Genomic DNA, 17290 nt, shown 5'->3' on the forward strand with positions numbered 1-17290 from the left:
TAATTTTAATAAATAATTAGAAAGCGGTGAACAAGGATTCACCAAGGGGAGCTATAAACACAGTGTGTTTAAAATTAAACCCGTTACGCTAAGACCAGGTGAAGTCTGAGAGGGAGCCCTAGACACCTTTCTCACCTGGTCGTAACACATAACTTCTAATCCTTTGTATTCCAGTCCTCTTGTGATAAAGGTCAACATTCCATCAGCCCTTTTTTTATACTGGTCCATTAACTTTTACTGATTTCTGTGCATAGATCCCTAAATCTCTCTGCTGCTTCACTGTTCCCAGCTTCTGTCATTTAGAAATACTCTGATCTATCTTTCTTTGGTCTAAGGTCTGAGTGCCACGTAAGCTGTAGTCTGATCTCCTCCATCACCACTGCAGGCCAGCTGTCAGGAATACATAAGAGCAGTTAGGGTGACATCCCTTTCCTCTAACTCAACTTGCTGAGGTCAGTTACTGCGGAAATGAAGGATGTGAGTGTACCACACTGTGGCAACATAGAATCTTACAGCACAGAAGGATCTCACTCAGCACATCGTATCTGTGCCAGCTCTTTAAGGAGCTATCCAGTTAGTTCCATTCCTATGTACTTCCCACGTAGCCCTGAAATTTTCTTCCCTTCAAGTATTTATTCAATTCCCTTTACCAATTATGTATCCATTATAAAATATGACCACTGATTGCTACTTACTTTATTTTCAGTAGCAGCCTTTTCAGACTTTTGGAGTGACTGATCGGGGAACAGCTAAACAAGGCTCCCTAGATGACAAGAACAAAAGTATAACACAAGGGACCTGGGGGCATTGATGGACAAATCATTAAAAGTCACAGCTCAAGTTATCAAAGTCATAAAAAAATGCAAATAAAGCACCAGTGTTCATTTCTAGAGGAATAGAATTGAAAAGCAGAGAAGTATTGTTACATTTATATAGAGCCTTGGTTAGGCCATCACTTGGAGTACTGTGCACAGTTCTCATGTTCACATTACAAAAAGAATATGGAATCACTAGAGAAAATGCAGAACTAAGAGGGTACATCAGGAAAGACTGGACAGGCTTGTGGGTCTTTCCTTTAGAAAGGAGAAAAGTAGCAAAAGGGTGGTTTAATTAACAACCAAAATAGGAGATTTTGTGGAGGCAGAGGGCACGACAGCGGTACTAAATGAGCACTTTGCACCTGTCTTCACTAAAGGAGAGGATGCTGCCAAATTCACAGTAAAGGAGGAGATGGTAGAGAAATTGGATAGGATAAAAATAGATAGAGGAGGTACTTAAAAGGGTGACAGTCCTCAAAGCGGATGGTCTGGATGGGACTCAACCTAGGTTGCCAAGGGAAGCACGGGTAGAAATTGCAGAGACTCTGGTCACAATCTCCCAGTGCTCCTTTACTACATAGCTGAGTTTTGTGTCATCTGCAAACTTTGAAATTATGTCCTATTTCAAAGAGCCCGCAGAAACATGATGGGCCCAGTGGCCTCCTTTGCTGTATCATTCTATGATTCTTTAAGGGCTGAAGGCCTTATTGTCAGTTCCTGTTAACTATAAAAGGCACGGTATTGGAAAGCTGTTTTGTTTTGACAGTTTGCTTACCCAATGGAGGAAGATGAAAGAGAGCAGCCCTGATCACATAGCTGGTTGATGCAATGAATATTTGAACCATGCAGTGCAGGTTTAACCTTGCTTAATACTGAGTTAGCTGAGACAAGGGTGGAATGTTTCAATGACCTCAGCACCCAGGGGTTGGGGAGAGGAGCGCCACTCCTGATCACATCCTTGTGATGGAAAGGACACATTTATGAATGTCATCTGAGGACCAGATTAGTTGTCTTCTGTTATGTTGCTCCTTCCACTGGCTTCTCCCCCTCAGCCTGATGATCTTCACTGGGCTGACACATGAATGGTCACTTTGATGTGATACTGGACTACCTATCCATAGAAGACCATATCAGCAAACGGTCAATACCTTGAGCAAACTAGGGTGGGATTTTTTTTCAGACTGTAGTATACGATGGGGCTTAAAGTTTTCCATATAGCAGGAGTGAAGCAGATAAATAATGCACTTGTAGCTTCAGTGTGTGAGAACTCCTTTTAATAACACCTGTCCATTTGTCACAGGATGATATGTATGTTGAAATGACGAAGGAAACCTACGTAGTGGGATCTGGGTCCGAACCCCTGTATCAGCTTCCTATTGGAAAGAACGTGGATGTATCATTGCCTCTTGGCAAGGTGAGCAGTGTTTAAAGCCATTGGTAAGCTCCTGCTGTTGGGTTGGCTACCAGTAGGATGTTTCTAAACAGTTAATTTGAGTATCAGTGGGAAGTCTGTTCATAACTGATCGAGAGTACTAAGATCAAGAGTGTCTTTGCATCTGAGTAGAGTTCTTGCAATTCTTAGTAGCCCCACAATAGCTTGGCTACTGAAAATCTGTTATGAGCTGAATGCCACCATCTCGGTCTTGCCTGCTAACTTTCAGAAACTGTTGTAGTTCAGTTTACCTCGGGCTAAAATTAAGTTGGCCTCCTTCATTTAAAATAAACAGGTGAAGTTAGGATGCAGTGTTCCTCAGTGCAATTTCAACATCTCCCCATCTGTTCACTTTGATAGTGGTGGATGGCTAGTATCTGATTCAGCGGTGTTTGTTTTAATTTATTTTTAAATGCCAGAGCTGCTAATGTAAGTTGGATAACTCTTTCAAAGAGCTGTTAGAGGCATGACAGCCAAATAGCCCCCTCCTGTGCTGTAAGGTACAATGTTGTAGGAGACGGGATCTATTGCTGGTTGTTCAGGGTGGAGAATGTCTCTGAATGAGGAGAAGGGTGAATGTATGCTTTGACTCTCCGAGGCAAAGGAGTTATGAAGTCTATGTATTGGAAGACAAGTGGTTTGAAAGGCCATCTAATCTTTAGCACAATGGCCTTAACGTCACACTTCATAAAAAGCTGAATGCCAAGAGTTCTGAGTCAAAATAAACTAGACCACACTTCCCAAGTCTGTTTGTCCACTCTTGTGTGCAAGGATGAGTGAGCTAATTGAGCTTTTCTTGACTATTTGTTGACTGCAATTACAGTTTGCAATTGACCAGTTAAAATGAACATATCAGCAACAATCTCACAAATACAAGCCTGCAATGAGGCCTCTTCGTACACTGACAGTGCTACTCCAAACGGTCAGAGAAGAGCTTTCTCCTGATTTCCCAATACACAAGCTTCCAATTCTTTGTCCCTGAGAGAAATGGGGAGGAGAAACCAAACATCTCCCCAAAGGAAAGAAAGAGCAGAAAACTGGAATTAGCAGCCCCTCTTGGCCCCTACATGCCCCATTAGATGTGTGCCCAACATGTTGACTGGGGAATGGTATGTGGTGCAGGGAAGAAAAGAAATAAACTGTATCCCAACCACATTGGGAGAGGAAGGAAGAATAGTGTGATGCATGAAAAAGAAAGGAAGGCATTTTGGTTTAAGATTTAACAGACCACGAACAATCATGGCCCCTGTCTAAACATGCAAGAGAAACTTCTGCTGAAGTGCTGACAAAGGAAATCAAAAAAGCTGCAGGACATCTATCCATTCCATTATTTATCTCTGGCCACTTAATTTTTAGTGATAAAACCTCCCCCAACAGTGCCATGGGATATTTGATTTGTCAGTACTTACCCCTTTGTTCCTTCTTTCCAACCCTCGCCTTTTCACTGCTGGAAGTGGGGGAGGGATACTGAAAATACTTCTATTTAGAGTCATAGAGCGATACAGCACTGAAACAGGCCCTTCAGCTCACCGAGTCTTTGCTGACCAACAACCACCCATTTATACTAATCCTACGAGCAACTCCATAACATCATTAGCAGCATCCCCAACACCGAAGACCTATTCCTGCTGGGGGACTTTAATGCCAGGGTTGGGGCACACCATGACTCATGGCCCTCCTGCCTTGGGCGCTATGGCGTTGGAAGGATGAATGAGAATAGGCAGAGACTGCTTGAGTTGTGTACCTATCATAACCTCTGCATCACCAACTCGTTCTTTCACACTAAACCCTGTCACCAGGTTTCATGGAGGCACCCAAGATCACGTCGTTGGCACCAGCTAGACGTCATTGTCACAAGGCGAGCCGCCTTAAACAGTGTTCAAATCACACGCAGCTTCCACAGTGCGGACTGTGACACCGACCACTCCCTGGTGTGCAGCAAGGTTAGACTCAGACCAAAGAAGTTGCATCATTCCAAGCAGAAGGGCCACCCGCGCATCAACACTAGTAGAATTTCTCACCCACAGCTGTTACACAAGTTTCTAAATTCACTTGTAACAGCCCTTCAAAACACTCCCACAGGGGATGCTGAGACCAAGTGGGCCCACATCAGAGACGCCATCTGAGTCAGCTTTGACCACCTACGGCAAAAGTGCGAAGAGAAATGCAGACTGGTTTCAATCTCATAATGAAGAGCTGGAACCTGTCATAGCCGCTAAGCGCATTGCACTTGAACTACAAGAAAGCCCCCAGCGATTTAACATCCGCAGCACTTAAAGCAGCCAGAAGCACTGCACAAAGAACAGCCAGGCGCTGCGCAAACGACTACTGGCAACACCTATGCAGTCATATTCAGCTGGCCTCAGACACCGGAAACATCAGAGGAATGTATGATGGCATGAAGAGAGCTCTTGGGCCAACCATCAAGAAGATCGCCCCCCTCAAATCTAAATCAGGGGACATAATCACTGACCAACACAAACAAATGGACCGCTGGGTTGAGCACTACCTAGAACTGTACTCCAGGGAGAATGCTGTCACTGAGACTGCCCTCAATGCAGCCCAGCCTCTTCCAGTCATGGATGAGCTGGACATACAGCCAACAAAATCAGAACTCAATGATGCCATTGATTCTCTAGCCAGCGGAAAAGCCCCTGGGAAGGACAGCATTACCCCTGAAATAATCAAGAGTGCCAAGCCTGCTATACTCTCAGCACTACATGAACTGCTATGCCTGTGCTGGGACGAGGGAGCAGTACCCCAGGACATGCGCGATGCCAATATCATCACCCTCTATAAAAACAAAGGTGACCGCGGTGACTGCAACAACTACCGTGGAATCTCCCTGCTCAGCATAGTGGGGAAAGTCTTTGCTTGAGTCGCTCTGAACAGGCTCCAGAAGCTGGCTGAGCGCGTCTACCCTGAGGCACAGTGTGGCTTTCGTGCAGAGAGATCGACCGTTGACATGCTGTTCTCCCTTCGTCAGATACAGGAGAAATGCCGTGAGCAACAGATGCCCCTCTACATTGCTTTCATTGATCTCACCAAAGCCTTTGACCTCGTCAGCAGACGTGGTCTCTTCAGACTACTAGAAAAGATTGGATGCCCACCAAAGCTACTAAGTATCATCACCTCATTCCATGACAATATGAAAGGCACAATTCAACATGGTGGCTCCTCATCAGAGCCCTTTCCTATCCTGAGTGGCGTGAAACAGGGCTGTGTTCTCGCACCCACACTTTTTGGGATTTTCTTCTCACTGCTGCTTTCACATGCGTTCAAGTCCTCTGAAGAAGGAATTTTCTTCCACACAAGATCAGGGGGCAGGTTGTTCAACCTTGCCCGTCTAAGAGCGAAGTCCAAAGTACGGAAAGTCCTCATCAGGGAACTCCTCTTTGCTGACTATGCTGCTTTAACATCTCACACTGAAGAGTGCCTGCAGAGACTCATCGACAGGTTTGCGGCTGCCTGCAATGAATTTGGCCTAACCATCAGCCTCAAGAAAACAAACATCATGGGGCAGGATGTCAGAAATGCTCCATCCATCAATATTGGCGACCACGCTCTGGAAGTGGTTCAAGAGTTCACCTACCTAGGCTCAACTATCACCAGTAACCTGTCTCTCTCTGCAGAAATCAACAAGCGCATGGGAAAGGCTTCCACTGCTATGTCCAGACTGGCCAAGAGAGTGTGGGAAATTGGCGCACTGACACGGAACACAAAAGTCCGAGTGTATCAGGCCTGTGTCCTCAGTACCTTGTTCTATGGCAGCGAGGCCTGGACAACGTATGTCAGCCAAGAGCGACGTCTCAATTCATTCCATCTTCGCTGCCTCCGGAGAATACTTGGCATCAGGTGGCAGGACCGTATCTCCAACACAGAAGTCCTCGAGGCGGCCAACATCCCCAGCTTATACACACTACTGAGTCAGTGGCGCTTGAGATGGCTTGGCCATGTGAGCCGCATGGAAGATGGCAGGATCCCCAAAGACACATTGTACAGCGAGCTCGCCACTGGTATCAGACCCACCGGCCGTCCATGTCTTCGCTTTAAAGACGTCTGCAAACGCGACATGAAATCCTGTGACATTGATCACAAGTCGTGGGAGTCAGTTGCCAGCGTTCGCCAGAGCTGGCGGGCAGCCATAAAGACGGGGCTAAAATGTGGCGAGTCGAAGAGACTTAGTAGTTGGCAGGAAAATAGACAGAGGCGCAAGGGGAGAGCCAACTGTGCAACAGCCCCGACAAACAAATTTCTCTGCAGCACCTGTGGAAGAGCCTGTCACTCTAGAATTGGCCTTTATAGCCACTCCAGGCGCTGCTTCACAAACCACTGACCACCTCCAGGCGCGTATCCATTGTCTCTCGAGATAAGGAGGCCCAAAGAAAGAACATTTAATCCCATATTGCCTACCAGATTCCCTCAATTCTGCTACCACCTACCTACACTAGGGGCAATTTTACAATGGCCAATTTACCTATCAACCTGCAAGTCTTTGGCTGTGGGTGGAAACCCACACGGTCACAGGGAGAACTTGCAAGCTCCACACAAGCAGTACCCAGAACCAAACCCGGGTCTCTGGAGCTGTGTGGCTGCGGTGCTAACCACTGCACCACTGTGCTGCCACTGTTTGGGCAGTAATCACTGAGAAGAGACCAGGCCAGTTATGGAAGCTTGCATTGCTTAGCCACACATAACACCTTCCTGGGGCATGGCTGAGTAACAGCTGCAAGAGTGCTTATTAACCTCAGTTTTAAATAGTCATCTCACATAGACTTGATTGAAAAGAAAACTAAAGGAGAAAGAACTCACAGATCCATCACCGATTTAGTGTGACGAGGGACAGAAAGAGAGGAGAAAATGAGGATACGTAAGAAAATGGGGGGAATATACTCATGCCATTTGATTATCTGCCACAGCCTCTTTGCCATTCTTTTAAATAGCACAAAGTAACTTTGGCTCCTCATACTTACTCTCTTAGGAACAGAGTGTTGACCTGAGGCTGAAGGCTCAGAAATGGTGAGTTCATTTTGATTTTTCTCTCATTTATGTTCTCTAAACCTTATGTACAACTTTTGAATTCTGCTCTCATTCCTGGGGGGGCCATTCCCTCACACTCCTGTACAGGCTACTAGAAGAAGATGTTACCTGATGGGTGAATGCTGTCTTTGCCTCCAAGGGCTGATTTGAACTTTAGCCAGTGGCAGAAAATGGGTGGTAGTGGATTTACTGCCCTCCATTGGAGATCCACCCATTGTCCTCCACCACTGTTAAGTTACAATCAGCTCTCTAGCCTCCACCCCCTCTCTCACCATTGCAACTTTTCCCATTTGCTCTGAAGTTTGCTTCCTTATGCCTGTAAGCTCTCCATACTGCTTGCTCACCTTCCTCCTTGTATGTTTCCTATATTAAAATAAAGACTCATCACACTGATTCTTACTCTAGCTCATTCTTTCCCAGGTCCTCCAAACTGTTGAACTACTTATCTCCTTCAGTCCCTCCTTTCTTCAACGATCTGTAGGCTTTCAAAACCCAAGCTTGGAATTGCCTAATCAGTATTCCTTCTTGTTCTGATCAGCTTTCATTCTCTTTTCAAGCTTGATGATCTGTGTGCCCCAGCCAGTCGCCTGGATTCCTTAATGATTTAAAATAAAACTGGAGAAAATATAAAATAAATAAGTTCCCCCTCATGCCCCGCCCCCTCCCCCCATGCCTTTTGCTTAAAGTCATATGCCAGTGATTTACCAGGTTACACACAGACCACATGGTCCCACATGTACTGATCTCAGCCAGTTGGAGGGCTCAAGGGCTCAGTATATGCCAAAACTTCTGGCTCACCTGAAGAATAGCCATTTGTGGCTCTCAGCCCCAGAATAAGTCTAGAGAGAAGAGGACAAAATTAGAACAAATGAAATAAAAAGGTAAATTTCCACAGCTTTTTCATTGTTGCAGTCAGTACGTTGCTGTGTAGTGGTGGGGGGGGGGGGGTGGTTTCTGTGTGTTATACTGAAGACTCCCCTCAAGCCCAACAGTGCTTCGCTTCCCTGTAGAATTCACATAGGGCTGTTAACAGGGGATCTGGTACAAACATCAGAAAGAAGGGAAGGGAGTGGTTGGATTGAGCTACACTGCACCACAGACTGAAGGAACGTGGTTTCTTATCAATCAATCTTCCCTGGCATATTTCACGCTGTGGGGGTTAATCAAGCAAAGACTAGGTTCTTGGGAAGAGTGGGAATCAAGGCGAGGGGCACCAGTGGGTTGCTGTCGTGTACCCAATGACAGTAAGGTTCAGTTTGTTGGCAATTTTCTACCCCCGTGAGGACTGTTGCTGAAGTTACTGTTCCTCAGATAGTGGTCCTCCAGTTACACATTCTTTGCGTTAGCATTGATGGTAGATGGCAGCAGATTGTTTGACCTGAGGCCATCACAGCTGAGTCTACTTATCCTGCAGGAGTCACTGAGAGATCAGAAGTAGGAACCTCAGCTAATTTTTCCTTCCCTAAGGAAGGGTGCCAAGAGGAGATCAGCACAAACTAGAAAATGCTGGAAATGCACAGCATTGCTATTGCATATAAATTGTAATAATTATATTATCATAAATTACCATCATATAATACCTCTGTGAAGGGAAGAAAAGTATTGTTTGCAACTCATCTGCTGTTGGAGCTGAGAAATTTTCACTAGTTTGATTCAGCTCCTCGTTGGCTTTACCAATGTTCTCTCTGATTTCCCTTCATTGCGCATAGCCTGTTTGTTTCACTGCATGGGCCCTATAGGATTGTCACACACACGTGCATCTTAACAGAACAGTTGCTTGTGTGCAGCCTGTTTGTTCCCTCCGCGGCACATTCCCAATTGCTGTCAGTGTGCGCCCACACAGCTTGGCAGAAACTTTGGTAATTATGGCTGGGGGAGCAAGTATGTAGATCTTTCTCACTTGTTTGATCTTCTAACATTGAGTTAAAACCCTATCAAATCCACGATTGACCGTTCCATTTAAAATAAAAATCTGAACCAGTTGGAGGTTAAATTGAATAGTGTGGGGTCTGCAATTTAGCCATGCCCGTTGATTGCAATGGAGGAAGCAGAAGGTGGCAGAGAGCTTGCATCAGAATTCTCCAATGCTGCATTTGGTGCAGGAGGGACATTTTGTACCCCTGAAGAGAGGAGGTCTTCTGGGATGAAGAGGCAGTGGGAGGGGTAACCAACAAGGTGAATGCGAGGAGCGTGGCTCCTCATACCTGGATGCAGTGCAGGAAGAAATTGAGTGATGTGATAAGAGTTTCAAGGTAAGATCAGCCTTCCAATGGCTTCTCATAGCAACGGCACCGCGACTAGGCCTGTTAACCGGTGAATTCACAGCAATCCCATCGCCTATCTACCTGAATCTGTAACAATCAGTAAAACAGTTAATTTATAACCTTAACCTCACTCTAACACACTCAGCAATGTAGCAAACTGCACTGTCACAGCTCGCAACTCATACACATGAACGACTATTCAACCATGACAGCCACATCACCCAGACATATGACAAGACTCACTAAGACACTTTTTTTTCTTGCTGGAGAAGGTGGCACAAGACAGAGGCAGCAGATTGCCCCCAGTGGAGGAGTGACGCAACTGCATCTCAGTTTCCTATTGAGGAGACAGTGCTGACCATAATGGGAAGGAGCAGAGCGAAGACCATGGCTAGTGGTAATGCTGAAGGGAATCACTGAGCAAGGTTTCTTCAGACCTAATCCTCTTCTCCTGTATAAAGAACTGCAGATGCTGCCAATACACAATTCTTCCTCTCTGCTCTCCCCATGCCACACCTAAGCCTTTTCAGTTCAGCCAAATGTTGAAGGTCCACAGTCAATCATAGAAATTTACAACACGAAAGGAGGCCATTTGGCCCATCGTGTCCACGCTGGCCGACAAGTAGCCATCCAACCTAATCCCACTTTCCAGTTCTTGTTCCATAGCCTTGTAGATTACGGCATTTGAAGTGCAATTGCAAGTACCTTTTAAATGTTATGAGGGTTTCTGTCTCTACCACCCTTACAGGCAGTGAGTTCCAAATCCCACCACCCTCTGGATGAAAAAATTTTCCTTTGAAATCTGCTACCTCTTACCCTAAATCTATGCTCCCTGGTTATGGACCCCTCAACCAAAGGGAATAGGGCTTTCCTATTCACTCTATTTAAATCCCTCATAATTTTATACACTTCAATTACGTCTCCCCTCAGCCTCCTCTGTTCCAAAGCAAACAATCCTAGCCCATCCAATCTTTCCTCAAAATTAAAATTTTCCAGTCTAGGCAATATCCTTGTAAATCTCCTCTGTACCCTCCATAGTGCAGTCACATCTTTCCTGTAGTACTGTGAGCAGAACTGCACGCAGTACTCCAGTTGTGGCCTAACTAGTGTTTTATACAGTTCCAGCATAACCTCCCAGCTCTTATCATCTGTGCCTCAGCTTCCTGCCTGTGAATCAGTTTTGGATCCAACTTGCCACTTTGCCTTGAATCCCATGGGCTTTTACTTTTGGGACCAGTCTGTCATGTGGACCCCTATCAAAAGCCTTGTTAAAAGCCACTGGAGGAAGATGAAGTGAGCAATGATGAAGATGCGCAGTTTTTCAATCTTATCCCACAGGCATCAGTTCAGAGACTGACACTGCATGGACTTGAGAGCCTAGGTTGGAGGAGGAATCTGCATGTGGTGTGTTGACGGGCATAAATGCACAAGAGCCAGGGCAAGTGGCAGGAGGGAGAGATTGCACACTAGGGGCTGGATTTAGTTATGCCCACAGGGCTCCTGGCGCCAAGTCATAAAGGTGGTGGGAATCTCACCTGAGCCATTCGGAGCTACCACCCCAGCACAATTCAACGACACTCGGGCAATGAAGTGCCCAGCTTTGGATTGTCTGTCCTTTTAAAGATGCCTCCAAGAGCTGCTAGTCAATCAGAGGGCCAGCAGCTCAGTAATATCGACGGTGCCACTGGGAGCAGTGGCAACTACTGGTACAAGAGGAGGCCTTGGAACCAGGTGCACCGTTGGAGACCCAGCCTCAGGTAAGTGAGGTGGGGTCATCGGGGCCAGTCCAGCAGGCCCCAGCGATGCGGGGTGGATGATGAGTGCAGAGTGGGTGGTGTTAAGGTGCAGTTTTCTGCTGGCGGGGGCCCTCCATGGGCCACAGATTGCTCACAGAGGAGCACCGCCCCCCCCCCCCCACCCTCCCCAAAGTCTGCAGGGTGGTCAGCTCGTTTCTCAGGGTGACCTCCCACATAGAGGGAGGCTTCACCCGGCCATTGGCTTAATTCCAGTGGCAGCAGGTAGAAGCCCTTAAGTGACTGATAATAGGCCGTTTAAGGGCCTCAACTGGCCTTCGGGCGGGAAGGCCGTCTTTGGCCTGTATGGTCCCCAATTTAATCACGTTGTGACAGACTGTTGCCCCCCCCCCCCCCCCACCAAAGAATAGGTGCTATATGGCTAAATTTAATTCCAAGTATTATTTAATCATTACTTCTTATACCTGCTGTCTCAGCATAATTAAGTATATGATCTGGCAACGCAAGGGAAGACTTGACAACTGCTCATTCAGATCTACTGACACTGCCCAGGAACTTTTAACTTCCTTGTCATATGTACCACGAGTTCCAAGGTTTGATCTCTGGTCTGTGTTGAGTTGGCTGATTTCAACCGACAAGGGCCAACCCTCCTGCTTTGGCTGGGAGCCTGCTGGAATGGGCAGTTGGTTCCCCCAGGCAATTCTGCTCCAAGGAGAATAATCGCAGCTTCTCTAGCCTCTTCATATAACTGAAGTCCCTCGTCCTTGGTACCATTCTAGTAAATTTCCTCTCCAAGACCGCAAAATCCTTCCTAAAGTGTGGTGCCTAGAGTTGGACACAGTATACCACCTGAGGCCTAACTAGTGATTTATAAATGTCTGGCATAATTTCCTTGGTTTTGTGCTCTATATCTCTATAAAACTGAGTATTATGTATGTTTTTTTTTAAACAACCTGATCTACTTTTCCTGCCACCTTCAAAGATTTGTGTACATTTCCTTTTATTCATTCATGGGCATCACTAGCAAGGTCAGCATTTATTGTCCATCCCGAATTGCCCTTGCTTAACAAGCTGCCCTTGTCCTTCTAAGTGGTAGAGGTCACAGGTTTGTGAAGTTCTGTCAAAGAAGCCTTGCTATGTTGCTGCTGTGCGTCTTGTAGAGAATACACTGGTGGTGGAGGAATAAACATTTAAGGTGGTGGAAGGGTGGCAATCAAGAAAGCTGTTTTGTGCTGGATGTTGTTGGAGCTGCATTCATCCAGGGAAGTGGAGAATACTCCATCACGCTCTTGGCTTGTGCCTTGTAGCTGGTTGAACGGATTTGGGGAGTCAGGAGGTGCGTTACACACCACAAAACTCCCAGTCTTTGACCTGCTGCTGTAGCCGTGGATGGTCCAGTTAGTTTTCTGGTCAGGGGTGATGCCAAGGATGTTGATGATGGGGCTTTCATAGAAACATAGAAAATTTATAGCACAGAAGGTGGCCAATCATCCCATCATGTTCATGCTGGCTGAGAAAGACCTTCCAGTTTAATTCGACATTCCAGTTTTTGGTCTGTAGCCCTGTAGCTTATAGCACCTCAAATGCATATCCAAGTGTTTTTTTTTTAATCCAATGAGGGTTTCTGCCTCTACCACCCTTTCAGGGAGTGGGTTCCAGTCCCCCATCACCCTCTGTCTGAAAATATTACTCCTCAACTCCCCTCTAATCCTTTCACTAATTACTTTAAATCTATGCCCCCTGGTTATTGACCTCTCTGCTAATGGAAATGGGTCCTTCCTATCCACTCTAACTAGGCCCTTCATAATTTTATACATCTTAATTAAATCTCCCTTCAGCCTCCTCTGTAAATCTCTTCTGTAGCCTCTCTAGTGCAATCACATCCTTCCTGTAGTGTGATGACCAGAACTGTATGTTGTGCTCTAGCTGCAAATCCACCGAGTGTTTTACACATTACTGGCATCACCTCCCTTCTCTTATACTCTAGGCCTTGGCCAATAATGGAACGTATTCTGTATGCCTTTGTAGCTACCTTAACCACCTGTTCTGCTACCTTCAGGGATCTGAAGACATAGACCTTTTAAACAACAGTACTATGCCAACAGTTCTCCAGTCCTCTGGCACCATGCCTGTAGCCAGAGAGGATCGGAAAATGATGGTCAGAGCCTCTGCTATTTCTTAAATAAGCAAAATACTGCAGATGCTGGAAATCTGAAATAAAAATAAGAAGTGCTGGAAATGCTCAGCAAGTCTGGCAGCATCTGTGGAGAGAGAAACAGAGTTAATGTTTCAGGTCAGTTCTGATGAAAGGCCAGTTTCAAGGATATTAAGCTACATTTATCCCATCTAATATTTCACACTCCTGCTTAATTACAATGTCTGCTGTATCGCTCTCTTTTGTGAAAACAGATGCAAAGTATTCATTTCGAACCATGCCCACATCTTGTGCCTCCACAAGTTACCTTTCTGGTCTCTAATCGACCCTACCGTTTCCTTAGTTAACCTCTTGCACTTTATGTATTTATCAAACATCTTTGGATTTTACTCACCAATATGTTTTCATGCCCTCTCTTTGCTTTCCTAATTTCCTTTTTCATTTCACCCCTGCACTTCCGACTAGGCTTTTTTCCTTCAAGTTGTTGTTTCCAGTTCACTTTTACCAAATTGCATCTTAGCTAGGTCAACTTGGCCTTTCTTCAATTTAACACTTTTACTCCTAGTCTATCTTTATCCTGTTCCACAACTACTCTGAATCTAACTGAATTATGATTGCTACCACTAAAATGCTTTTCCTTTGATACCCCTTCCACCTGCCCAGATTCATTCCCTTAAACTAAGTCCAGAATTGCCCCATCTCTTGATGGACTTACTACATACTGGCTAAAAAGGTTCTCCGAAATATGTTTTAAGAATTCAGCACCCTCTATACCTTTTACACTAAATTTATCCCAGTTAATATTAGGGTAATTGAAATTAACTTACTAATACTGCCCTTTTGTTTCTGCACATTTCAGCAATTTGCCTACATATTTGCTCTGCTCTCTCCCTCTGTTTGGGGGTCAATAGTATACTCCCAGCAGTGTGAATGCCCATTTTTTGTTCCTCATTTCAACCCATATGGCCTCATTTAATGCTCCTTCTAGAAGATCATCCCTCCTCACAGCTGTGATTGTTTCTTTAATCAATAACTGGACTCCCCCTCCTTTTTTATCCCCCCTTATCCTGTTTGAAAGCCATGTTTCAGGAATACCTACAATGTATTTCCAAGTGTCTATCTGTGCCGTCAGCTCATCTGCCTTATTCACCAGACTCCTTGCATCGAAGTATTTACCACTAATCACTGAACAACTAATTGGTTGTCTATTTTCTAGCCTTTGTTTCCTCGACCTTCCAGGCTCATTTACTAATTTTCTGCCTTCTATTTCCAGTTTTGCTTCTCTCCTTCTGATTCAATCCTCAGTTTCCCATCCCCCTGCCAAACTAGTTTAACCCTCCCCAACAGCACTAGCAAACCTTCCTGACAAGATATTGGTCCTGGCCCCATTTAGGTACAACCTGTCTGGCTAGTACAGGTCCCATCTCTCCCAAAAGAGTCCCACTGCCCCAGGATTGTTAAGCCCTCCCTCCTGCACCATCTCTCCAGCCAAGCATTCAACTGCCCTATCGTCCTCCTGTCCACACTAGTGCATGACACTAGGAGTAATCCAGAGATTACTACTTTGGGAGTTTGACTTTTTAATTCCTTTCCAAGCTCCCTGAAATCTTCCTGAAGGACCTTATCCCTCTTTCTACCTTTGTCGTTGGTACCAATATGGACTGTTCACCCTCCCCCCTCAATGATTAGTGATGTCCTTCACCCTGGCACCAGGGAGACGACATAACATCCTGGAGTCACATCTGTGGCTCCAGAAACACCTGTCTGCTCCACTAACTATTGGATCCCCTACTGCTAATGGTTTCCTGATAGTCTTCCTCTTCCTGCATTGTACAGCTAAGCCATCCATGGTAACAAGGGGAGGCGGTGGCATAGTGGTAATGTTACTTGACTAGTAACCCAGAGCCCAGGCTTATGCTCTGGGGACATGGGTTCAAATCCCACCACGGCAGATGGTGGAATTTGAATTCAATTCATAAATCTGGAATTAAGAAGCTAGTCTAGTGGTGAACATGAAACCATTCTCGATTGTTGTAAAAACCCATTTGGTTCACTGATGTCCTTGAGGGAAGCAAATCTGGCATCCTTACCTGGTCTGGCCTACATGTGACCCCAGACCCACAGCAATGTGGTTGACTCTTAACTGCCCTCTGAAATGGCCTATCAAGCCACTCAGTTCAAGGGCAGTTAGGGATGGGCAATAAATGCTGGCCTAGCCAGTGACGCCACATCCCATGAATGAATAATTTTTTAAAAACATGGACTTGGCTCTGGCTGTATTCCACAAAGGAACCATTCGATGATGGTAATGCTATTGAATGTCAAGGGTGATGGTTAAACTCTCTAGGTGGGGGTAGTCACTGTCTGGCACTTGTGTGGTATGAATGTTGCTTAACACTTCTCAGCCCAATCCTGAATGTAGTCCAGATCTTGCTGCATATGCACATGGACTGCTTTATTACCTGAAGAATTGTGAATGGGACACCGGTGAGCCTCTCCACTTATAATGGAGGGAAGGTCATTAATGAAGCAGCTGAAGATAGTTGGGCTTAGGACACTACACTGGGAAACTCTTGCTGTGATATTATGAGTGTCTCTCTGTTCCTGCACTGCCATTAAAATTGTATTAATTAGTTTACATTGCATCTCCTCATTCTTCCTTCTAAAATGCATCACCTGACACTTTTCTGCATTAGATTTCATCTGCCATGTGTCTGTGTTACGACCAGGTGCAAAAGATGTCTTGGGGTCTGTTACTGTCTTCACCTGGTCTTATTGTAACAGGTTTCATTTTAAACACACTGTATTTTGAGCTCCCCTTTTTGTGAATCCTTGTTCACAGTTTTCCAATTATAAAACAAAGAAATCGAATTCACACAGGCTTTCCAAGGTTTAAACAAAGATGAAATTTTATTAAAACTTAAAACCTAATACAGTTCACGCCTACAGATTTACAACGTACCCACGCTAGCATGCATACGTGATATACACATGCAGATAGGAACAGAAAAGAAAAGAGTTCATGTGATGAGCTCTTTATTTGGGAGTCTCTCCTGCAAGGTTTGTGGATTGTACCTTAGCAGTCTCTGGAATGCTAGCTCCCTCCACCTTCAATGTCTGGTAATCAAAAGTCCATTGTTGGTTGAATGAGTCAGGGCATAGCCCTTTGTCCCTTGTTCCAACACTGTTGGTTACCATGCGAATGTCTTCCGGTCAGGGACTTGCAATTTTAAGTTTTAATGTTCATGTGTCGAAATCATGTGTGCCTCACTCTTGGCAGGTGGGGGGTTTGCCTTACACCTCCACGCCCAGGTGAATGAATTGTGATTTGAAGAAAACGGCGCATTTCATTACAGAGTTTGAGAGAAATATAAGATACAGAAAGAAAACCCATGCATTTCTCTCATTCATTTCCATTCATTCACCAATCTTAAAGCTCATTAAAAATGGTCTGTTCTGCGTGCCAGGGCTACTTTGATTTTCGCTTTTTTTCCCCCCTGGGGAGTTAGTAGGGGGCAGGTCTATCCTGAACTCCCTGATTCATGCAAAGACTTTTGGCTTCAGGGGATGGGTGGTTCTTTTTCCCTCTGACTGTAGGGGAGGAGTCTCTGTGACTCTCCCCTTTGTTCTCTGGGACATCCCTACCTGCAGGTATTTGTGCAGACTTAACTGCATTCTCCTGTGACACTTCGACTAGGTGAGGCATCACCCTCGTGGTTTCTCTGCTCCCTAGAGGTCTCTCTTTGTCTCTGCAGGTTCCTGTAAATGCTGTTAGCAGCTCTGGTGGGGTGCATCCAGAGGATGAGGGGATTTACCTTTTCATATTT

General features: G+C 45.4%; 1 protein-coding gene across 4 annotated transcripts in view; it reads left to right on the forward strand.

The window, feature by feature from the left end:
• LOC137373979 (cytosolic phospholipase A2 zeta-like) overlaps positions 1–17290 on the forward strand; it is a 181554-nt gene that overhangs the window by 106196 nt on the left and 58068 nt on the right. For all 4 annotated transcript variants that reach the window (XR_010975748.1, XM_068039687.1, XM_068039688.1 and 1 more), the window contains exons 10-11: positions 2119–2232; positions 7232–7269. Coding sequence is in view for 3 of the 4 variants with exons in the window: in XM_068039687.1 (XP_067895788.1) it covers positions 2119–2232; positions 7232–7269 (152 nt within the window). In the remaining variant the exon portion in view is untranslated. The remainder of the gene's footprint in view (positions 1–2118; positions 2233–7231; positions 7270–17290) is intronic.

The sequence above is a fragment of the Heterodontus francisci genome, chromosome 9 (genome assembly GCF_036365525.1).
Source record: "Heterodontus francisci isolate sHetFra1 chromosome 9, sHetFra1.hap1, whole genome shotgun sequence".
NCBI lineage: Eukaryota > Metazoa > Chordata > Chondrichthyes > Heterodontiformes > Heterodontidae > Heterodontus > Heterodontus francisci.